This window comes from Paroedura picta, chromosome 2 (genome assembly GCF_049243985.1).
Source record: "Paroedura picta isolate Pp20150507F chromosome 2, Ppicta_v3.0, whole genome shotgun sequence".
Lineage (NCBI taxonomy): Eukaryota > Metazoa > Chordata > Lepidosauria > Squamata > Gekkonidae > Paroedura > Paroedura picta.
The window spans coordinates 127,490,226-127,514,658 of NC_135370.1; the positions used below are offsets into that span (position 1 = coordinate 127,490,226).

A 24,433-nucleotide genomic window follows, 5' to 3' on the forward strand; every position below is an offset into this window, starting at 1 on the left:
GCCTGCAAGGCTGTCAGTGGGAACGGGGAGAGAAGCGAGCAAAGGGTAGAAATCTGAGGGCCAGTAAGCCAGACAAAGGACTTGTGCAAGGCATCAAGAGCCTTGTACAAATTTGAGCATATTAGATATATTGGGGATGAGGGAGATGAACTGTTTACCTGAGGTCTGTAGTGGGCCTTGGCAGTCCTGCTTGCTCATTTAACTGGATGCTTAGAAACAGTTTTGGTTGCATAAACTGAAATGACTGCCTGGAATTGAGCTAGGTTGTTGTGCTTGTCTATGGCCAGGTTTGCGAGTTCTGCAGTCACTTGGCAAAAATTCAGAATTCATGTAAATTTCAGGCATTAGAAACAAGTGCTTCTTTCATTTAGGTAGAAATTTGGCATTCCCATAATTATCCTGTAAATATCAGAATATGGCTTCAAAGATACATTTTGTTTTAGCTACTATCTCAGAACTGGACACACAAGCTGCCCTTTATGTGAGTGATAGAAGTTCCATTCCCTTTCTGCTTGTTGTTGCAACTAAATGCTGAGTAGGGTTGTGCAAGGGGGTCCCCGATTCGGAGCGATTCGTGTTCAGATGAACCCAATTCAGACCAATTTGGCTTTGGATTGGTCCAATTCGGACCGATTCGGGTTTGTTCGAATCTATTCAGATAGATCCGAATCGATTCGGAGCCAATGCAAGTCAATGGCCCCACTGACTTGCACTGGAACTCTTGCCCCTGCCTTTCCCGGGGCTGGGGGGAGGGGGTGTATGTTGCACCCCTCAAACTTCTTTGGGAGCTCAGGGAGGGTCATCCCTTACTCCCCTTGCAAGTTTCAAGAAGATTGGACCAAGGGGTTCAATTCTAGGGGCTCCCAAATAGGGTACCCCTAGCCATTCCATTGGATCTAATGGAGATTCGGATTCTCTATTTGGTTCTTTCTCGTCTTTTAGTTCAGAGGGGAAATAAAATCTAACTCTTGTTCGTCTTGCAAGGAATTGCCTTTGCCTCCACAAGAGGGAGTGCTTTGAACAGTGCTAAGCAGCTGGTGGGAGTTTTCTGCTCCTGTGTTCTTTGAGGAGACTGGGTGAAGCTGAAGATCTGGTTCATGAGAGTTCTGTTATAGGTAAGACCTCACCTGCATTTTTTCCCACAGGCATGTTGCCTTTTATTCTGAACTGGAAGTGAGCCCCTGAGACAGATAGGGGATTGGTGGAAATTATTTAAAGTGAGCAGGTACAGGAAGGCTTCTCTTTGCACCCTGCGGGGGCACAGCCAGGCAGCATCTCTCCCCATTTGGAGAGGCACTGGCCAGCTCCCTGGGCTTGACACTGCCCCCATGGGGCACAGAGAGCTTGGCTCTACACTGTGTGTGTGTGTGTCGGGGGGGGACTTGCCTTGGTGCTCTGAATGTTCAGGAGGCTCCTGGCAGGCGAGACTCGCTTTGGAGCCTTTCAAACATTCAGTACATTGTCAGAAGTATGAATCACAAATTAAGCATAAGATGGATTCAAATGAGTAGCCGTGTTGGTCTGAAGTAGCACAATAAAATCAGAGTCCAGTAGCACCTTTAAGCAAAGATGTAAGAAGATCATAGTCTGACGAAGGGTGCTTGCACTCGAAAGCTCACACCTTGAATAGATCTTTGTTGGTCTTAAAGGTGCTACTGGACTCTGATTTTTTTAAGTATAAGATGGAGACTGATTAGTGCTGTCTCAAAGGATGTAAGTAAAAGAGTCTGCATTCTAGAACCTCACTGTACCCATACCACCATTCTCCCACAGAGAGTAATTCTGCCTGATAAGCATGTACATGTTGTTCTCTTGTCTCAGAGCACTGTGAGCCAGAGTTTTGTTCACCATGGTTAACAGGCTGACACACTGATCTATGAGTGGAAGAGCATTGTTTTCCAAGTTGTGGAGTGCAACATTCATAGTTCTGGGATACTTCCATCGATACTTTAATGCTTTTTCTAACATGAAGGCTCAGGGCAGATAACAATGCATAAAACAAAACAATTTCAATCAAAACACCCTGGGCATTTCTCTACATAGCTCTGAGCCCTTGAGATTAGCCCTAACAGGGTAGGTCCTAATGATGCTTTTTTAAAATGATGTTCTGGATTGGACCTTGGCAAGCGTATAATGCAGTGGTTCTCAACCTTCCTAATGCCGCAACCCTTTAATACAGTTCCTCATGTGGTGACCCCCAACCATACAATTATGCAAGTGTTCTTTCACTAAACCAAAAGTGACCAATGGCATGAAGAGCCATTGTTCATGATTGTATATACATTGTTTTTTCTTCCAGGGATTCTTAGTTCATTTCTGCCTCTTGTCCCACCATGCCAATCTCGCTCTTTTCTGCCTGCAGGAGTAGTGGCAACAGTGGCAGCAACCCCCACCCCTGGCCAAGCTGCCTTCTCTGCTGCGGCACCTGTGAAAGGGTCATTCGCCCCCCAGGTTGAGAAGCACTGGTATAACAAGAATTCCTTCAACATGGGGAAAGGAGCTCACTAACAGTGCTGTTCTTTGTGACAATATGAAGAATGCTCCCTCAGCCCATCTCAGAGATTGAATAGGCCAGGCAGGAGGAAGTGGTGTCAAGTTTAAGCCAACTCTGTCTTCATCATTGGATCATGATGGACCACAAACATCTCTGGCCATACTGTGCTTCCCCCATTGGTAGTTGAACTATGTTCATCTAACGTGGTCTTTAGTCTTGTCATAGACCAGGAGATGCCATTTTACTAGAAACAGTCATGACATTGTAAGGCCATGCCTAGAAGGTGTGAGTCACGCCTTCCCATCACAAAAGGAGAGGGAAAGCAAGCAGTCTCATAATACTTTACAGCAAGTTTGGCAGGTTGGCCTACTGTAGAGCTTCTGTTGTGACAATTCTTCATGTGTCTATTATTTAACAACAGTTGTAAACAGAAAATACAAAAGAGAAGCTTGGGGGATTTCATAATCTCAGGATGCTGCAGTAACTAAGCATCCCAACTTTCAATTAGATCTACTTAAAGGAACAGTCTTTTGAAGCCTGACTCAGAATTTCAGAACTTAAGCCAGGGATAGTCAAACTGCGCCAACATTCGCTGGCAGGGTCTCATGGGAATTGTAGTCCATGGACATCTGGAGAGCCGCAGTTTGACTACCCCTGCCTTAAGCTATCCACTAAAGAAAGTCCTGCTCACAGCTGTGGAGGTCAAGAATGGGAATGAAAAAGAAGCGTGCTGGAGACATGCTGGACCTGAGACCTACCCTCACTACCCCCAAGCAACCTCAAATAGATGATTTAGTGGACTTGCATCACTCAGACATTCCAGCCCGTTCCTTCCCCCTCAAGACTAGCATTTAGATTGGCTAGCAGCTCAGTTAAGAAATACCCAAGCGCCTACTGCTCCTGCAGAGCCAACTCCTCCATCGTTGTTAATGAGGGGTTCCAAAGGCAAGGAAATAAACAGGAGCTTGGGAATGAATGAGCACAATGTTTGGCCCTCTTCGTATCAACTGGAGAGGAACAAAATAGCCTTAAAAACTGATAATTTTCAATGCAACAACAACAGATGGCAAAACAAGCATCAAGCGATCACCTCTTTATTTCAACTAACAAAAAGAAGAAGAGTTGGTTCTTATATGCCACTTTTCTCTACTGGAAGGAGTCTCAAAGCAGCTTACAACCACCTTCCCTTTCCTCTCCCTTCAACAGACAACCTGCTAAGTAGGTGAGACTGAGAGAAGTAAATCCCCAATAGATCTACTGAAGGCTGAACTTCTCTGCAGAGATGACCAGTCTACAGTGTTCTTTCCCTCCTTCCACTCCTTTGCCATACCCAAGACCCCTTCTGGCTAGGAGGCGTCTCCCGTCCTTTTTTCATGTATATGTGCAAAGGGTCTTCTGTGACCATATGCCACATTCTCTTTCTCTAGAAGATGCTGTTAGTGGACTTACAGAAGCACCAAAATCCACTCTTATGGGGCCTGACAAAGCTGAGATTATACCTAGGTAGCTGCTGTTTAACCTCTTTCCTTAGGCGTCATCTTTATATAATGTATTTATACCATTAGCTTTCTTCCCAGCGGAGAACCAAAACAGCTCACAACATTCTGCCCTTATCCCCACAACCCTGTGAGGGAGGGCAGACAGAGTATGACAGGTCCAAGTTTTCTAGTGAGCTTCCATGCCAGAGTGGGAGTGCAAACCTGGGTGTTTCAGATCTAGCTGGACACTCTGACCCACCACACTCCATGGTCACGTGGGAGGTGGCTTCACACTTTTGGGTTTAATGCATAGAATGAAGAAATGCACTGGAGCGGGCCCTGACACGTGTTATGCACTCCTCTTGTGTGTATAGGCCTTTTATTAAAAATTACACATGTCTACTTTGCATAGGATAGGATAGAGACTAATTTTTAATAGGGACCTGCTCCTAGAGCAGGGACTTATGGTCATTGTAGTCCATGGACAGCTGGAGAGCCGCCATTTGGCCACCCCTGTTCCTACAGTAAATCATAAATGTCAAAATCTCTCGCTCTTTGGTTTATTATGATCTAAGTGCCCATCGTGTTCTGTGACGCTGGAATCTGGCTCTTGCTTCGGTGCATTCAGAATGAGGGAGCTCTCAGCATCTCTGCATCAGGCACACAAATATTGACTGAGCCCAGAGCAATCTGGTTATCGATTCAAAGCATCGCCGGTCTCGCTCCCTCTCAGTGCCTGGCTACATCCTTCTGGCACGCTGCATTTAATCGGATTCCTGGAGCTGCAGAGCAGGGGCAGAGCATTAGATTTGTTTAAACAATCCATCCGTCTGGAAATGTTCACTTATAAATCCAACTCTGTGTCTCCTTCTCCGTCTATGGAACAAGCAGATTCAGATGCCTTGGACATCAGCACCAAAGTGCAGCTGTATGGAGTTCTCTGGAAGAGACCTTTTGGGAGACCGTCAGCTAAATGGTCCAGGAGGTAAGCTGCAAAACTGGGTAGTGCAGAGATGCAGTAGCAACTAAAATGCTTCACAGGGGTTAAGAGAGAGAGAAAGAGTTTGCACTGGAAGGATCAAAGCTAAACAGCCAAGGAAAGCCTCTAGAGAAGTTTCAGCAGAGGGGTTCAAGGCAAGTGAAAGGATGTGAAGGCAGGGTTTAGCGTAAAGTGTTCCCGGGCTGCAGCAATATATTGGGGCAGCTTTCTGTGATTTTTAGGGTTATTAGTGTGTGCCTCAGCAGTCTCTAGACTTAAATCAAAGAGTGGCACACATTCTTCTTAGTAGATTGCTGTAAAGTCGAGGAGGTATCTCTGCTGGCTATTCTCTCAAGGGGAAAACAGTTGATGCCCAGGGAGCTTTAAGTAGGAGGGGTGTGGCCTTTAAGTTTCCAGAGATCACTGTTCTTAACATTCGTGCTATGTCTCTTTAATGATGCCGGACATTGTCAGCCCCTCATTGTATTTATTTGTTTTCTTGTTTGCATTTGTAGCCCACCCTCCCTTGCAGCTCAGTGTGGTTTACAGAGCATGTTAGATGAATAACAGGATAAGTTTGGTAACTGTGTCAACAGTCTTAATATCAACAAACATAGTATAACATATCAAGTTCAGGTAACTATATCAGGAATCTTAACATTCAGCAATCGTGATATAGCATGTTCAGGTAAACGTTTTGTCCATGATCCCAGAGAGTGTGCTTCTCTGGACAGGAAGGGCTGTGGGCCCAATAGGTGTTGTCACTGACCTCGACCAGATGCCTGGCCGAAGAGCTCTATTTTGCAGATTTTGAGAGTAAAAGCAGTTTAGCAAAAAATCTGAACACTTGCTTTCCTACTCTTTGTGGCATGAAATTATAGGAATTAAAATCCATAAAGCTTTTGAGGTCTAGTTGTAAGTCTGAAGGAATTTAATTGTACTGGAAGAACTGTGTTCCTCATTCATGATGCTGTCCAATATGGTATTTTTTGCTATTGCAATTGCAATTGCCATGTTAGTAGAGGAAGAATTTGGAATACTGTGTGCGGTTCTGCTTGACATATTTCAAAAAGAATTGGGGGGGAGAATAGAAAACTGATCAAATGATCAAGGGGCTGGAGCTGTTTCCTTTGAGAAAAGTCTGAGACTTCGTAGTTTTGAAAAAAAATGAATGAGAGCCAAGCTACATGGGAATTTTTTATACCTGACTCAATTTCTTGCACCAGCAGGGAATGTGATTAAAAAGTTTGCAGGAGCACAATTCAATCAGGGGCCATGGCACAGGGAACGTGGGCCTCCTGTGACAGTTGTCCCATTTTTGGAGCTGAATGTGCACAGAACCCAAACCCAACTTGTTAAAAATGTATCACATGATTTGGCCCAAGGGGTAGAAGATTTCTATACATAGGATGGAGATAATGAATAGAGACATTTTCCCCCTCATCCATGATACTAGAACTTAGGGGCACCCAAGGAAGTACTACTTGACTCAACAAGAATATAGTGGAATTAACTGCCTGTGGTTATAGTGATGGTTACAAACACAGAAGGCTTTAAGAGACAATTAAGACAGATTCATGGACTATTGGTCGATGGCTTCTAGCCATGGCGACTTAAGGGAACCTTCATATACAGAGACAGCAAGCCTTTGAATACCCAATTAAACAAATACACTCTCTTTCTAAGGAGTTAAATTATTAAAATTATCCAGTGCCACTGATGATAGATGTTTGGGAGCTACCTCAAGGGGATGAGCGGGAAGCAACTGCTGAACTTTCCATTCCTTCCATGGAAAAATCTTTCCATTTTTGCAAGTGTGTTGGTTTTCAGTTTACAGTCTTTCTCTTATTCTATAGAGTAACTCTGCAGAACATAAAAGGTTTGCTGGCTTGTAATCAGCTGTGGCCAGGGTGCTTCATCTTGACCATTTATGCACTGGGAACTTCGCTGCCCTAGCTCCCTTGCAGGAGCACAAATCGGGGGAGGATGAGGCGCACCAGGCCAAATGCTCTGCTGTCTGCGTGCAGGAGGAGGTGGGGCAACCTGCCATGACTAAAACTCCAATCTGCAGCCTGGCATGAAACCTCCAGTGCATAAACGGTCCTTGATCAGTAACGTACCTTTAGAAATCCAAAGTCATGGTGCTTGAAAGAGGAGCCAAGTCTGTTGAGTGTTCCTAGTGAGGGAGAATGTGAGTGAGCCACGATGCCTCTGCCGCAAGTTCCCATTAACAGTCGTTTTCTTCTGACCGTCTCTCGGCCATGCTGTTCTAGCACCTGACCGCCATTATTAATTTAATGTTCTTGTCCTCTTATTTTTAGGAAGTAGTGAGTCATAGCTATATTGCTTACATCTATGAAGCAAGGGTTGGCTGAACTTGGTTGAGGGATTCAGATGCAGGTACTAGAAGAGATTCCTTGGGGAGAGGTGGTAGTTCATGGCTAAGGTGCAGTGCAATCGGGCGACAGGAGAACAGTGTGGCATCAGAAGAAACAAATCCACTGGTGTGCTGTCTGAGCAGAGAAGTATGAGTGAGTTACAGGAACATCACGGCACGTAGGATGTGGCTTGAAAAAGTCAACACAACTTGTCCTTTCTTCCGGTGAGCACAGGTCTGCATCAGACGCTGTGCAGAAGTCTTTGTGATACGGAGTCGTTGTCCGATATGGAGTGTCAAGAAGGGTTAGCCTAGGCTTGGCATGGCCCCTATGACAGGGCACTTTGTTCATTCAGACTTCCTCCCAATAAAATGTCTTGATGTTACACAAACATAATAAAAACATATATTGACAAATGGAAATAAATTGGTAATAAACAAACAAGCCTAATATGCTAAAAGTAGCCATTAAAAAGACTTAAAAGCTTGCAAAAAGCAGGTCTCATAACTACAGCAACTGTAAAAGGGGAGCATTCAGATCCAGGATGCTGAGGTCTCTTTGGGACTATCTGCCTGTATGATTACTTATATGACCCCATAAAACCCTTCAGTCTTTGTGAGTGAAAATACAATTTGCTGTCATCTTTAAAGGAAAACAAACCCTGCAAAAGCTGGCCAGGAATCCCACCTACTAGACTTGGGGCAGGAAACATTCCAGTAAACCACTGATTTATTGGTTCTTTTGATATCAGTACATCCAATTCTGAGAACAGCTATAGATTCCCGATCAAAAAATCCACACAAGGTGTACATGTATGGAGAAAAGGAATTTTTCTACAAAATGGGACAGCCACTAGGATGGCAGAAAAATAAGGGGAATAGGATGTTCTAGGAGCTCCCAAATGTCAATTTACAGGGGGGAAACCGGAGATAATTCTCAACTGCTGTTCTGAAAAGGAAAGATATGAGAAAACCATGAAAGGTTACAATGCTGGGTAAGTAGGTAAGCCAAGCAAACTGTGGTGGTGGTAATAGGAAATGGTGGTGAGGTAGGCCAGCAAGATGGACAGGAACAGTGGTGGTAAGACAGCAGGGAAGCTGAGCCAGCAGAAGGAAGGAGAGAAGTGATGGTAGACATAAGAAAACATCCACTTTGTTATAGTCCTGTGTGTCAGCCCTTCAAAACATGAGAATGAATGGCAGTACATAACAACTGGCAGATGGTTCAGGGCATTTGAATGCCTGATTATGGGCTTTATAAAATTATGACACCTCAAAGGTGTTCTCTGCTGCTCTCTCCACTGAGCTGAAGAGAACTCCACATTATGTACCCCTTTTAGTCATTAATGGTTGCTTACAACTGGCATAGGACCCTATAGAGCATCATTTGGCATTCAGCTAACAGTCTAGAGCTCTTGGTTCTCTCCCAAAGCAGTTGAAGAAAAGTAGTTTAGCAGTATACTCTTTGTGGACTGTATTGGGACCAAGGAAACTAATAACCCACTTGTATGCATTACACAAGGTGTATTGCAGTGCTGCTGCTGAGGTGTTTTTCAGGGGAAAGCTGAACACTATTCTCCACTCATGGAAGTTGTCATCTTGCACTGATGCTCTGTTCTCTCAAACCCATATTGCTGCTTCAGTGACAAGAACGGCTGACTCTGTCCATGACTTCTACCACTGTCTTGCTGACAGCTGAGGGAGTACCAGGGAAAACCAAGAAGCACTGGTAACTGGGGTGGAATTGACAAGGAAAACTGGGTTTCACAGAGTCTCGCAGGGGATGGACTGGAACTTGGAAGCACTTTTCTGTGGATATTCCTGGTTCCAGTCCAGTCTCTGGGAGATTCCCAGCTAATACAGGAATGTGATATCCCTTTTCAAGTAAATAAAATGCCCAGCAACTATTCACGCACTCCACACTTTGGTACAGAGAGATTCCCATCTTGCTGTTTCCTACCTCTGAAGCTGCCAGCTACAGTTACTGGCAGGACATCAGGGACTTAAACTACCAGAGCACAGCCACACAGGCCAGAAAATCCACAACAGCCAGTTGACTCTGGCTGTGAAAGCCTTCAACAAGTCAATGAACAAATTGTTTGTCTTCACAGAATCCTGAGTTGCTCTCCTGCTTCATTTTGTGTTTCTGGCCCAACTTCCAACAATATTTGATTCCGTTTTGTTTCTTACACTTGTGTTCCAGTCACCTATGATCATCAGCACATCTTGTTTAGGTGTGTGGCCAGTTTCTTCCTGAACACACATCCACATCTTTAGCCTTGTCCCACCCCGCCTCCTATCCCCATGCTCCTAACCTTCTGTCTCCCAAGCGTGAGACCAGACAGCCTTAGCCTCTCCCTGCGTGGGGCACATGATGGACTCTGCAGCTTCACATCTGAACTGCCCTAAGGGCTGCCTTGTTCTACTTTGACTGGAATATCCCCAGAGGATGAAAATTACCCTAGTTCAACATCAATTATTTGCTATACTTAGTTACTGGACCTATTCCAAAAAAGCATTGTCTGCTCAAGGCCCAGAAGTTATGCTATAATCTACAGGGAATACTTAACATGCTTCTTTTATGTTTTCAAAAAGCTTTTATAAAACATTACCTAATGGATGGGGAAGTGGAACAAAAACATTCATCAGCAGAAAACAGGTTTTCTGTGAGAGAATCATGCAAGATATATTTTCTCAGTCCCAGCTACTCCCAGGTGAATGAGCAAAAGAATTTGAGGTCTGAACTCACAGAGCGTAGAGCTAACTCAGCATCACTTTCTGCAGTCATGAGTGCAAGCATTGTGGGAAGTTAAGATTTACTGCAAGGATGTGGAGGACATGGATCTATAATGTGCTTGCAGAAGGTCACAGTTGAAGGGATCATGTCATTAATGACGTGAAAGTATGGCTCCCAACTGGCTGAAGAAAAGTGTTCAATAGAAGCTTAATACTTCAATAGAAGCTTAATATGCGGAAATGGGCAGGCGAAGCTTTTGATGGCATGGAAGTAAATAACATTACCTGCTAAAGAATATCTAATTAAGTGCCTGTTAAAGGGATAACAGAGCTTATTCCCAGCCAGTAGGCAAACCTACTCTGTCCTGTCTCAGGGTGGGACTTCATATTATCCTTACCATGGAAATGTCACTGAAAGCCTGCTGTTATGGAAGATATAAGTTGCTGCTGTAAGCTGAATAACATGGTTAGTTAACATCAAATTGAAACTTCCCTAGTTCCACTGGTGTCATCCAGGAAAGTCATACAGAATGGAATCCTGACTCTTATGGCTTCCTGATGACTCAGTGCTGTGGTTGTTGGAGCTTGCCAATTATCATGTACATTGCAGGCTCCCTGGACCATCACTTACTGAGGGGCCATGTGAAGAGGCCGTGGTCTGAGAGTGGCAACCGAGGGCCCATCCCAAGCACCTCCTCAGCTGGGGCGTAGGTGGCCCAGGGGCTTGCACGCTGCTGCTGCTGCTACCACTCACGCTGGTGGCACCCACAATGACTGCTGTCCCCAACACCATCCCGTTGCGGAGGCAGGAGCTTTGGGGGACAGCTGCGGGGGTGCCTGCACCATTCTGGCAGGCTGATGGGGGTTGGCGCGGAGCACCATGAACAGCCTGGGCTGGGGCAGCAGTGGCTGGTCCCGGTGGGTGATGCATTCAATGCTCAGCCTCAGCTGTAGCACCATCGGTGGGAGCTGGGGAAGAAAACGGTGAATGGCTGTCAAGGTCGGCTTCCCTTTACAGCCTGCTTTCCCTCCCAGGAGCTCAGCCGAGCCGCCCTCTTCATGGCCAAAGGAAGAAGGGGGGGGAGCTGACCGAGAACCCAAGCTCAACCTTTGCAGTGTGAAGTAGTAACAGGGCACCTTTCCTGCGCAGACCCATAACTACCTCATTTTGCATGGAGGCAAGAATATAAGATTGCACCCATTCTGCTTGCATTATAGTTGTTCCCTTGTTCCCACTGTGTGTGTTAGACATGCATCCTCCTTGGAGGGGGACTACTTATGGCAATTCCGCACATTAAAAAATTAGCATTACCCCAGCACAATGGCGTAAAGCTAAAAAAAAAATTCTGCCCCCGGGAATTCCTTACCTCTGCCACTGTCTCGCGCATCTTGTCACTCTGCATGCCTGCTTGAAATGGCAGAAGAGGGGAATGTGCTATGCACGCTCCTTTCTTCCACCTGTCAATCAAGACAGGCAGCCAATCACATTTTTCCATCTTTTAAAGGGTCCGCAATGCAAGCCAATTGTTTTTTAAACAGAAGTTCTCCATTTAAACACATACGTGTCTATCCATAGACACATAGGGCTGTTTTTATGGTCATCCCTCTTGGAATAACAAGTCTTAAAGCTTTTTAAAAATGATCTGTTTCCTGAATTTTTTTGGGGGGGGGAGGGGGAAAGAAGCATATTTTGTGTGCAAACGTGGGGAAATGGTGCTTGGTTTTTATTTTTTTTTGCTCTGCCTGGTCGATTGTATACCTATTCATTGCTCCAGGCATTTTTAATTTAAAAAAGAAGTCCCGTCCCCAGGAGAAAGGAGAGGGAGGCTGGGGCGGGCTCTGGAGCCAGAGCTAGCGCTACTTCGGCTCCACACATTCCCTTGGTGTGTGGCTTGCTGGTTGCTCTCCTCCTGCTCATGCTAAATAGTTGGCGGAATCCAGTTTATGTGATTTCCCCACTAGCACTTTAAAATGGAAGGTGTAGCTGCTGGTTTACTGCTGGGTCGCTGGATGAAGACGACGTCATGCAAAGCGCCAAAAATATGGTGTTTGCAAAAGGCAAAGATTTCATTATATTTCCTTTGTGGGGAATGGGCCTTAAGAACATTTATGTTCTGGGAGCTCATAAATACAATAAATAAATTCTAGCAAGTAGGGGCCAGGACAGAAAATGACAAGTGTCTCATACCAAATCATCACTCATATTAGGTGATCTGCAACATTTCTAGACTTGGAACTCTACTTTAACCACTCTGGTAACAGTGAGGGCCTACTGAGTTGCAAGCATCTGCCAAGGCGTGTAATCTAGCCTCAATAGAAAAGACAGACTATAAATAATATGAATAGAGTCATTTGATAAAGTAGATTAGGAGTATGCATTTATTAACCTGTCTGTGCTTAAAAAATAAATATTTTTCGTCATAAAGTGGCCTCACCTTAAAATCAGAGTCCAGTAGCGCCTTTAAGACCAACAAAGATTTATTCAAGGTGTGAGCTTGTGATCCTGCTGTGTGTGAGGCAAAGTGTGGCACGCTTGTTCTCTAGGTATGTTTCTTAGCAGCAGGAGAGACTTCCAAAAGCATTACCAATGGTGGCTGAATGGGTGATCGTGACTCAGCAGGTGGAATACTGCAGCCCACTGACCTCTAAGAATTGCTCTTAAAAGCATTTCCACACCTGGTGGGAATTATGGCAGACACTGTGATGGACTCTGGAAAAATTCAATCTGTCAAACCCCGGAGGTGTGACACAGACTGTTTTTATCCTTCTTAATTCTCCACAGAGATGAACCTTAAAATCCAAAATGTTTGGTAATCACAACTTGGAGAGGCACAGTTGGAGTCCAGAGTTAAAAGCTTTGTTAAGCCATCTGTGCTTTTGCTGATATGACTTTGGCCTCAAATCTGATGAGGGCGGGGGGGGGGGATGTTCGGCAGGGATTACCTTGAGCTCTAATCCATAATAATGAAAGATATGGTGCATAGATTTAAAATAATACAATCATATTTTTAAAAGGAACCCTCCCCTCACACACATTTTCACCCCTAGGCTGCATATATGTTCTGAAAGCTACTGCTGTGAAATTTTTCAATCCCAGACAAGAAAAAGAGCTCCAAGTGTTTGGAATGATTAGCATTTATCTGCTACCATTTGTCGGAATCTCTGCTACCAGTTGTGTTGAACCCCTCGCCGCTTATTGTGGTGGAGGAGCAAACCCCGAAAAGAGAAAGAAAAGAAAGTGCCCTGCCTCCCTGCATAAGGTTCCACATTTAGCATGCCTTGAGAGAGTGCCGTTTTAAGCCTTTACCTTAACTCTTGAAGGAACAGCTTTCAATGAGACACTGGAACACGATTAGGCTTTAAAGGTAAAATAAAGTTGCTCCTATTTATATAAACATATATGGGATGCTCTTGTCAGATCAGGGCCACAGAAACGTAGCAAGTTATAAGATACAGTCTTTACATGGAGACTCTAAGACAGGGCAAAGCAGCAATGTGACTCTGAGCACAAAAGGCTCAGCTTCTCTTCTGTTTAAGAGAGGGAGTGGGCGGTCCCACCTGGAACAAAGCCCTCTGAGTTTTTGGGAGAATAGACCAGTTCAAACTGGTTTCTTGGTAGAGTCTGCAATTCCTGAGCTGCAGCAGGCATCTCTCCTGAGCGTATGACCAGGACCTTGCAGTTTAGAAACACCCAGCCCTCCAGAGTAGGCCTGGATCAAATAACTTGCTGATTGCATTTCAACACCAAGGGCCATTCCGCACGACTTAAATGTAGCAGAAGTGTTACCTTTGGTAAACGCTACTAATTCAACGTTCCGCATGACATCGCACACAATCTGCAACACTCCCACAAAAATCGCTTCATTGTTGCGCTTTTCAGGAAACCGGGAACAGTGGATTCCCCCTGAAAAAACTGCTACACTTCTGAGCACAAGCTGCAACACATCAGCGAAAGACATATGTGTTTTCAATGTAGAAAGAATGTCACTCCCCCACTCTCAAACTTCCGGAGAAGCGATCGCCATTTTCCCCCCCTTAGACCGGGGAAAGCAACGAACGAGCGAGGCTTCTCCGGCTAAAGTCCCTCCACAGAAGTGCTTAACAGTGAAACAAAGCTCCCTACTGCAAGTATCTTTAATGTTCCCAAGCACAATACAGCCCCTTGTTTGACCCTGCCCGTAATTTCGGCCACAAATCGCGCCCATGGGGGGGGGTTAACTTGAAGACCATGTAAACGATTAAGCACCAGCTCCCATGCCAGCAAAAAATGTTTTTTCTGAGACAATGAATGAACACATAGTAGGCTTTTTAAAAAACAGTTTTTAAAGGGAAAGGGGCTTTTCGGGAGCACAAACACAACAGTTCATTGGCTGTTCTGTTGGATTGACAGCCAGGGGCGGGAAGAAGCATGGAAAAATATCGCTTCCTTTTTTGCAATTCCAGCGAGACCGGAAACATGTGGGGAATGAATACAACGCTACTGGGACATCAATATTCCACTAGAATTAAAGGTATGCGGAATGATGAAATTCCACTATTAAATATAGCATTTCTGCAAACATTCAGCAAAATTGGTCCTTGTGCGGAAAGCCCCCAAGTCCTGGAGCCCCATCCCCAATCCTCATTTGTACTCCATTTCATCCCACTCATCCTCCAAGGATCTCATTACAGTGTACATGTTTCTCCTCTGATTTATTTTCACAACCACTCTTTGATATTGGTTAGGCTCTGAGATAATGAGGGGCTAGCCCGACCCAGTAAACTTCATGGCTTATAGTCCAGCAACTGCTCTTCCGGGTCAATGAGCAGCAGAAGGAAGGCACTCATTAAGGATTCCTGCTGTCTGAGCCAAATGGCATTACCAAAATGGCATGTTAAAATAAATGATTGTATTAATAATATAAAAGTGGGGGATCCACAAGGACTCACGGGAGGGGGGGGAATCTTATTTTCTTACCTTCTCTTGCTTTTCCTCCCTCTGGAGATACCTGCAGCCTCTCCCCTTTCCTTTTCTCCCACACTATTTTAATGGGCCCATCCTCAGCCATCCCTCCCCCTTCCTTATCGCCCACCTACCTTTTAATTAATTTATATTTGTTGGACTTATAGGCTTTCCCTCTCTTACAAAGTCTTGGGATGGCTAGCAACAATCAAGGGATCCAGCCCCCACTCATCCACCTTCTTCTGTTCCCTTCTTCTCCCTGTTGTTGCTTTCACTCTTTCCTTAAACCTTTTTAGTTCTTTCCCCCACCAGTTTTGCCTTCTTTCTCGTCTATCTTTCACCTTCCCTGGCTTCTCTCCCCCACCTCACACTAACCAAGGCTTGGAAGCCTCAGCAATGTTGGTTGGTTATAGCTTGTTTCTCTGTGGCTTTTGGTACAAGTTAAAATCGGTTTTGCACTTGGCTGTTAACATAGGAAAACTTGTGAGTAGATGTACATAGGGTGGAACCAGAAATTTGTTGAACATTTCCAGAACTCTAGGATTGTTACAAGTTGCCTTCTGTGGGATTCTTCCACTCTGCTCAGAAACAATTGTTCTCTTCCCCCTTCTTTTTTGCTGCTATCACTGACATTTAGCATGAAGAAGCACTCAGAGAAACCCAGAAGATTGCTCATTACTCTGTGATACTTTAGTTTGGCTTAATGAAAAGGCTCATGCTGCTGCTGTTTTTGTATAACTTCCACAAGTTATCCCACAAGCAGGCCCAGAGTGATAGCTTGGGTTTGGATGGGCTGGCTTTCTCTTTGAGCAGTGCTTCTCAACCTGGGGGTCGAACAACCCTTTCACAGGGGTTGTGTCAGGGCAAGCAGCTTGGCTGGGGGGGGGGCGCCATCCACACAATAGCCTTGCGAGGTAGATCGAGATAGAACGTTCATCTGTCTGGAGCAGTGGAAAAGAGCGAGATCGGCATGGTGAGACAAGAGGCAGAACTGAACTGAGAAACCCCGGAAATAAACCAATTTATATACAGTCATGAACAATGGATCCTCACGCCATTGGTCAGTTTCACTTTAATTTCTAGGAAAGAACACTTGCATAGTTTTATGGTTGGGGGTCACCACAGCATGACAAACGGTAATTAAAGGGTCACGGCATTAGGAAGGTTGAGAACCACTGCTCTTGAGTGTTACCCTGAGAAGGAGGCATCACCCAGAGGTGATAACAGACCTGAAACACGGTGACATCAGTGATGGAAGAACTGTGACTGGTGGAAGGTCACCCAGCAGGCTTCACGTGGAGGAGAAGGGAGGGGGGATCAAACCTGGATTCTCCAGATTAGAGTCTGCTGATCTTAAGCAATAGGTAGAAAGAGAAAGTGCCAGGTGACTCACAATGGAGTGGGGAATAATAACAGACCCTGGGGTATTCTGGAGTCCACTTTGACTTTGAGCAAGGTAAGCAGCAGTTTGCAATCAGCCGTGCCAGTGTTGACAGAAGTACTTCTGGGCTGAGTTATGGTGGAACAAGAGAAAGCAGCTGCCCAAGCAGGAGCTTCTGGGAACATGAATCAAGAGGCTTTTATTCTGTATAGACAGAAAATGCCTTCCACTTGCCAGGCTTTAAATTGGAATCACTCTTGAAATATATCAGCAATTATGGACAGGCCTCTCACCTCAAGAAATAGAAGGAACTGCAAAACTCTTAAGCTACTTTTGTGGCTGCAAATATGTTCCAAACAACTTTTCAGTCTGCATAATTACATTTTCCTTTCTGCCTCAAGTCCCCAAGGTCAGGAAGCTCTAGAACTCCTTCCACACAGAGAGGCAGCATAGTATGGTATTGCTTCTTAAGGATCTTAAGGGTCCTGTTTTCATTTTTAGAAGAGATGCTCCTGACCCTCTTGGCTGGAGTGCAAAGTTTAAAAGATCAGGTATGCACTGGAGTCTTCCATTGGTAGGCTGACAACCATCTCGGGCCAAGATGGTATTGTTAGATTACAAGAGGTATTCACAGAAGTGCCACTGAACTTATGCCTCTTGACTGGTTTGATTATAGCAAGTTTGGCTGGAACTATGAAACTGCAGGACCAGAATGCCATGAAAATAATCTCCTCAAAACTGGTTTTGTAGAATTGCAAGGAATGAATGTGGCACTCATACCTGTTGTTTCATTTTCTTTAGGAACTTCCCACAGTTTCCTTAAGTTGGTACTCACATTATGTCACAAAGATACACTGGGGGAAAAGACTGTAGCTTCCTGAATCCTCGCCCCAGCATCTCCAGTTGCCAGATGTTGGTTTGGAAATATCTGGAGATTTGGTTGGAGCCTAGGGAGATAAGCCACCTGGAGGTTGGTAACCCTACCAGTTAGAAGGGTCTCAGGTAGCAAGTGTTGAGAAGGGCCTTTCTCTGCTTAAAGTCTTGCAAAGCTAGTACCAACCAGAGAAAACACTTCTGAGCTTGATGCTGAACTAGAAGGACTAGACCAGGGGTGGCCACACTGTGGCTCTCCAGACGTGCTGGCAGGGGCTCATGAGTATCGTAGTCTATGGACATCTGGAGAGCTAAAGTTTGGCCACTCCTGGATTAGACAGACTGAATATAAGCCAGCTCCATATGCTCATATGACTGCTGTCCATATAGTATTATCTGGGGTGTACCTTAAAAGGTTGCTATAAAAAGGCAAATTATTTTCATTTTTCTTTCAGATTCTTTATCATCAAAGAGAGCTTTTTGCTTTACTATGCTGAGGGGGAAAAGAAGAACTTTGAAAACAATCGATACTTTAATATACATCCAAAAGTAAGCAGTACCTACAAACACTATGGTGATATACTATCTTGTCAAATCCGGAACTATGACCTAGAATTTCTGAAGGTTCTTTCATCTGACATACTCTTACTAATTAAGATACCAGACTACGGAAAACATGTTTGCCAGTTTGTTTTGGTGTTGTTGCTTAAAATACAAACAAACAGAGGCGTCATTCTTTCACAAAGACTGCAAATATCTGAGTGTCATGGAAACAAAATACTTACATTTTCCTTGTCTTCCATGAGTGAATTATGCATGTATTTTTATCATCTGTGGGAAGTGAAGGACGTGCTTCAGAGTTAGTGGTGCTGAGATCTTCAGGTGGCAGTGCTGGACATCATCTTGGGTTGCCAGGTCAACTGGTATAGTGGTAGACCTCCACTCACTACTGTTCAGTTGGGTGGCAGGAGGAAATGTCCTGGTGAAGTTAGGGTGTCTGATGGGACAATGGGTGAGACTGTAATATTCACCTCAAGCACTATAGGCAACCCCAGGTTCACTGGAAGTGACATTACTGCACCAAGGATACAGATCACCCCCAACCATAAGTCCATGCTTTCCCCATCTCCAGCTGCAGTTGTATAGCTGGAACTGGTGCCACACACATCACTGGGACACTCTAGCAAGCCAGTCTGTAACTCCTTATATTGACTTAAAAAAAATAAAGCAGTAAAAATACTAACCCCCATCATCTGTTTCTATTAAGGTTTCATCTCTGCCAATATTACATTGTTGCTTTCCTCTTTTCAAACATATTTTTACCTCGCTTTCCTCTTTTCAAACACATTTCTACCCCCCCCTTTTCCAATTCTCACATAAGCTTAGTTTTCCAATATTTCTATACTTTAAATCTGTATCAGTAACATTAATAATATCAGCATTGCCAGTATCATCTGTCTGAATTTCATAATCAAAATATGTTCATCCTTTTCCCAAAAAGGTTTCTACTCCCCAAAACAAATCCATTCTTTGATCATTTCTACAGGGAGATGTTTCTTTTCTTTCTCCCCCTGGGCTGTTTTGCCTGCTCTTCTTCCCTGCCTGCCAATGTCTTCCTGAGGAGCCGGAACAGAATTCTGTTCAGAAGAAGGGCTGACATTTGGCTCATGCTTTTTTGGTCAAGCTAAAATGATTAAAATTTATACCAAGAACATCCTATAGCATTTTTCTGGAAACTCACAGTTGGAATGAAAGTATATAAGCCAGTGAATCGTCAAAGCCTGGTGTCTAAACTACACTAATCATTTGTGCATTTAGATGCTTTGTGTACCGGCAGTAATGACACAGCACATAAATAAGATGAACTGTATTATTTACCTTCATATTTTAGGCAGGGAAGAGACTGCAGGGAAGTGACAGTGATGTTCATTTTGAGGAGAAATTCTAACTAGGGACTTTCTAACTGACAGATCACACATTTTTTCACTATGCCACAACAATTCTATATGAACAAAAAATAAGATTGCCAGCTGCCTGGATAAAAAAATGCCATATTTCTTTAATAGAGGCTTAATAGGCTCCAGTTGCCGATTTCCACACATTAGGCCTCTGTTCAAGGAATTGCCAGGCCTGCTGGCACTCCTAACCAGAAGACATTGTGAGAGATGCTTGATCATCTCAATGCCATTGTTGTTCAGAGGAGGCTCGTACCATCTAACCTAGCATTTCATTCCTCAGGGTGTCATACCTCTTGCCGGCTGCATCGTAGAAGCCAAAGAAGAGCCCAACATGCCTTATGCAATGAAAATCTCTCACGAGGACTTCCATGTAAGGGTCCCCCACGCCCCCTTGAATGAATGTTTAATGCTGCAGAATGAGAAAGTCAAGTAAGGAAATCCATTTTCCAACAGATATGCTTGTCAATTTCCTTTGAGTTCTGCCCACTCAGTAATGTTTCTATAGCTTTAATGACCACCATAATAGTCATTTCAGAAGTTCTTGTTGAAACTTGTGAAAGCCAACTGATGTATTCATTAAGAGTGGTAGACTCTGATCTCAAGAACCAGGTTTGATTCCCCAGTCCTCCACATGCAGCCAGCTGGGTGACCTTGGGTGACCTATTTTATAGGGTGCCTGTTGTGAGAAGGGAAAGGCACTTTGGACTCCTTCAGGTAGTGAAAATCAGGGGTTTTTAAAATTTTTGAGGCCTATCTGCACCCCAGTCCTTCCTATAGTTCTGTAAAGGAACCAGGCTTTCTTACCCAACAACAATTCCCAGGATTTTGTGGGTGGGGGATTCATAAGCCTTTGCCAGAATGGTGTAGTGGTTAAGAGTGTCAGACTAGTATCTGGGAAACCCAGATTTGAATCCCCACTTGTGCCATGGAAGCTCGCTGGGTGATGCTGAGCCAGTCAAAGTCTCAAACTAACCTCCCTTACAGGGTTGTTGTGGGGATAAAATGTAAAAAAGGAGAACAACGTAAGCCGCTTTGGGTCTTGATTGTGGAGAAAAGCAAGGTACAAATGAATTCAATAAATAAGTCTTGCAATATATCTGTAATCTAGAAATACCCATAGAACTTTTTCCACCCCCCATATAGAAGAGCAGAGATATTTGGTTTTCTTTTTTTTGGTGGGAAAAATGATATGATTGTATGATTTCATGGAATTGTAAGGGATCTCCAGGGTCATCTAGTCCAACCCCCTGAACAATGCAGGAACTCACAACTACCTGCCCACTCACAGTGACCCCAATTTCAAGCCCAAGTGATTCCCCCACACACACCAAAAATCTCCAGAATCTAGCCTGGCATGGAGGAAATTTATCTACCATCCCAGAGTGATGATCAATTCTTTATCAGCTTCTCTTTGTAATTTATTTTTAAGGGCAATGTCGTTCTAGCAGCAGAGTCAGAATTTGAACAAGCTCAGTGGCTGGAGATGCTACAAGAATCTGGAAAAGTGTAAGTGCAATGGGCAGCCTGCACCCCCCCCCCAACCTTTCCTTCCCTTGAAGCCAGCTTTCACATTGCCCTTACTATTCAAACATTTGGGTTATTGTAACCCTTATCTTGGTTGTTGTTGTTGTTATTAACATAAGTGTTATTAATGCTATCATTTATTGGCATTTTCACATTTTTGTATGCCAGCAAAGCTGCTGCAGTACAGGTCTTAGGTGTGTTCTCCATGGTGTCCTCATGAGGACTTGTGCAACAGCATTTTGGACCAGTTGTAATTTCCAGATTAGAGCCAAGGGTAGGTCTGCATAGAGCAAGTTACAATAATCCAGTCTACTCTGGTTTCTCTTCAGATCACATAAATCATTCGCCTGTTAATAATCCAGCCTAGAGGGGGCCCATCACAGCTCTACTGTGAATAAAATGAGCTGAGGGAGAGTGAACCATCCCCAGTAAAATCCTGCTGCACCTTCCTTTTGTCTTTGGGTGGGACCATTCAATAACAATCAATAGGATTGTCAGAAGACTGGATGAGGGGAGTTCATGGTTCCATAGAAAACATGTTATGTTGTTAGCTGCCCAAGCCTGCTTCTAAGGGAGGGACAGCATAAAAATCTAATAAAATAAAGTTACAAAAATAAAAATAAAGTCATGGTGACCTTGTGAATGGCGCAAGCTAGTCATTAAGTATGTATAAATTAAACAGTCCTGAATTCCTTAGTGGAAGACTTATGAAATATTGCACTTTGCTAGTTTTCTTGTGATTAGCCACATTCTTGGCATTTTGAGTAATCTCCACAAACTCTTGTAAGGCATCTCTGTCCTTTTTATTCCTTCATGGTCCAATGGACAGCAAGCTAGAATTCTCTGCCTGTTTGAACTACCTGCCCTGGTCCTTGGCTCTTGTTTCCCATTATCTGCTGGTGCATTATCACACTGGTGCAGAATTGCCACAGACACCAAGCTCTATTTCCATATAAACTCTTTATGGTATTTACCTCACCCCTCGAAGGCCATCCTGGCCAAAAATCTTTAAAGAGCCAGCTTGGTGTTGGGGTTAGGAGTGAGGACTTCTAATCTGGGGAGCCAGGTTTGATTCCCCTCTCCTCCTCCACATGCAGCCAGCTGGGTGACCTTGAGCTCGCCACAGCACTGATAAAGCTATTCTGACTGAGCAGTAATATCAGGGCTCTCTCAGCCTCTCCCACCTGACAGGGTGTCTGTTGTGGGGAGAGAAAAGGGAAGGTGATTGTAAGCTGCTTTGAGACTCCTTCTGATAGAGAAAAGTAGCATATAAGGTGGTTTTCTGTATTTCAGATCATTTTCTAACACCGTAGGCCTATGGTGTGGACTGGTTTGACCTAGGTTGTCATAATCATAAGTGCTATCGTGTTGCAAAGTGATCGAAGAGCACTGTTACTGTCCAGAGGAGTTAAAAATACCTCTGAAGAATTGCTCTAGCAGTCATGCAGTTCCTTGGTTAAGAAAGAAACAGAGAGGACATGGCTGTGAAGGTCAAGAAATGTGGCTTAAGCAGGACAAAGCTAATACAATAGCTGTTCATAGCAAAGGGGTATACCTATAAAGTAGACATGTCTCTGCTTCGGTGGTAAATACGATACAGGCTCCATCTCCCTCTCTGTGAAGAATACAAGGCCAATCCCACTCAGAGGAAAGAGAATGAAAGGATATTGTAGCAAGTTTCTTGTGTGAGAACATGCCATCCAACTAAGCACTAGTGTTGCATCCCGCTGATGACACCAGATCCGTGGAAGACCTATTTCTTTGGCTTAACAACAGTAATTCTGACTCTATGAATATGGAGACGCTTTCTTGCATATGCCTATAACTTTAAAATAGGACCAGGATATCTAAATGTCCCTCTATATAATTGTCAAAGGCTTTCCTGGCTGGAGTAAACTAGCTTTTGTGAGTATTCCAGACTATGTGGCCATGTTACACATCCTGGTCACACAGCCTGGAATACCACAACAGCCAGTTCCCTCCATATCTTTCTTCTTTTGCCTTAAGAATGTGAACTGTAGCCCTATTTGTAGCCCTATTTTGTTTCCTTCCTTTTTTGATGGTGAGGTGGGTGGCAGCAAGGAAACAAGACATTTTCAGATAGTGTGGTAGGGCTGCCAACTCAGTTTGAAATTTCTTGGCAATTTGGGGTAGAGTGTGGGAAGGGAGAGGTTTGGGGAGGAGAGAGACTCAAGAGTCCACCCTCTGAAGCCTCCATTTTGGATACAGATCATATCACATAAAATCGTGACCATCCTTCCAATGGTGTGCTGACCCTCTGACTGGCCATTAGGGGGGAGGGCTGTCCCATGGATGGCCAATCAGACCCCTGGCAGGCTCTCTCCCAGACCTCTGAATGCACCTCAGTGGGAAGCCTCCCCCTCTGAGGGCCAACCACAGGCTGCACATGGAAGGCTGGCCACATCCTCCAGCAAGGCTTCATGCCTCACCCTGACCTCCTCGCCCCTGCTGGATGGCAGGCAAGTCCAACTGCCTTCTCTACTTTCTCGCTGCTGGCAGAGGATGGCCCAGCCTGGCTGCCTCCGTCACAGAGGCCCACCGCTCTTGCTGGCCTCCCTGCCCCAGTATATACCGGGTTGGGGGGCCCTCCCACTTTTCAAGCTCACTTCTCTATTAGTATTTTGAATAAATCAAATAATATTGGGTTTGTAGTGAATTGGAGTAGAATGCTCCAAGATTTACCCCCCCCCCACATACACCTCCATTTGAAGGCTTGGAAATCATAGAATAATAGAGTTGGAAGGGACCTCATCGGTCATCTAGTCCAACCCCCTGCACTATACAGTCACATCCCTATCGCTCATCTATTGTAACCTGCCAGACCCCTTGAGCCTTCACAGAATCAGACTCTCCATCAGATGGCTATCTAGCCTGTTAAAAAATTTCCAAAGATGGAGAACCCACCACCTCCCGAGGAAGCCTGTTCCACTGAGAAACCGTTCTAACTGCCAGGAACTTCTTGCGGATGTTTAGATGGAATTTCCTTTGAATAAATTTCATCCCATTTGTTCTGGTCTGTCCCTCTGGGGCAAGAGAGAACAATTCTGCTCCATCCTCCATATGGCACCCTTTTAAATACTTGAAGATGGTTATCAAATCCCCTCTCAGGATAAACAGAATCCTCATTTCAAGAAGCAGAAGCAATTTGGCAGTGGAATTCAGTTAAAGCGGTTGGCAAGAAAAAAGATGGAGGCTGGAGAGAATTGTGGTTTGTCAGCAAAGTCAGATCAGGATTTCACCAAAAGTTAAAAGGCACAGCCAAGCCCAGTAAATTGAGGAAAATGTGAAGAGAGATCATGAAACCATAGGGGCCACTGTTTTTGTTGCCATTTTGAACTTTGGAGAGAAATGAGTTTCCTGTTGCAGTGTCATATTGATATGGAACAGGTGGGGCTGCTAGCTCTTATTGTCTGAGACCTGTTCATAGAGTAGCTTTCCCTGCCCTCGTTCTCTTTTTAAAGGGAATTTTGATGAAGGCTGTAAATTTGACAGCATGGTACAGTTTAAAAAGGGAATGTTCACTTTCCTGTCTCATTGGGTTATATTTTAGGACCCAGAGAAGTGTTATTGGTAATTTCATTATTTCCTATAATAATATGGAATAGGTAGGGCTATTAGCTCTTATTGTCGGAGATGTGTTCATAGAGCAGCTTTCCCTGCTCTTTCTCTC

The 24,433-nt window shown here is 44.4% G+C and overlaps 1 protein-coding gene across 1 annotated transcript in view; it reads left to right on the forward strand.

The window, feature by feature from the left end:
• Positions 1-4,620: 4,620 nt before the first annotated feature.
• PLEKHD1 (pleckstrin homology and coiled-coil domain containing D1) overlaps positions 4,621-24,433 on the forward strand; it is a 42,888-nt gene continuing 23,075 nt past the window's right edge. The window contains exons 1-4 of the mRNA XM_077322601.1: positions 4,621-4,957; positions 17,716-17,809; positions 19,499-19,588; positions 20,648-20,724. Coding sequence (XP_077178716.1) covers positions 4,809-4,957; positions 17,716-17,809; positions 19,499-19,588; positions 20,648-20,724 — 410 coding nt within the window. The 5' untranslated portion in view covers positions 4,621-4,808. The remainder of the gene's footprint in view (positions 4,958-17,715; positions 17,810-19,498; positions 19,589-20,647; positions 20,725-24,433) is intronic.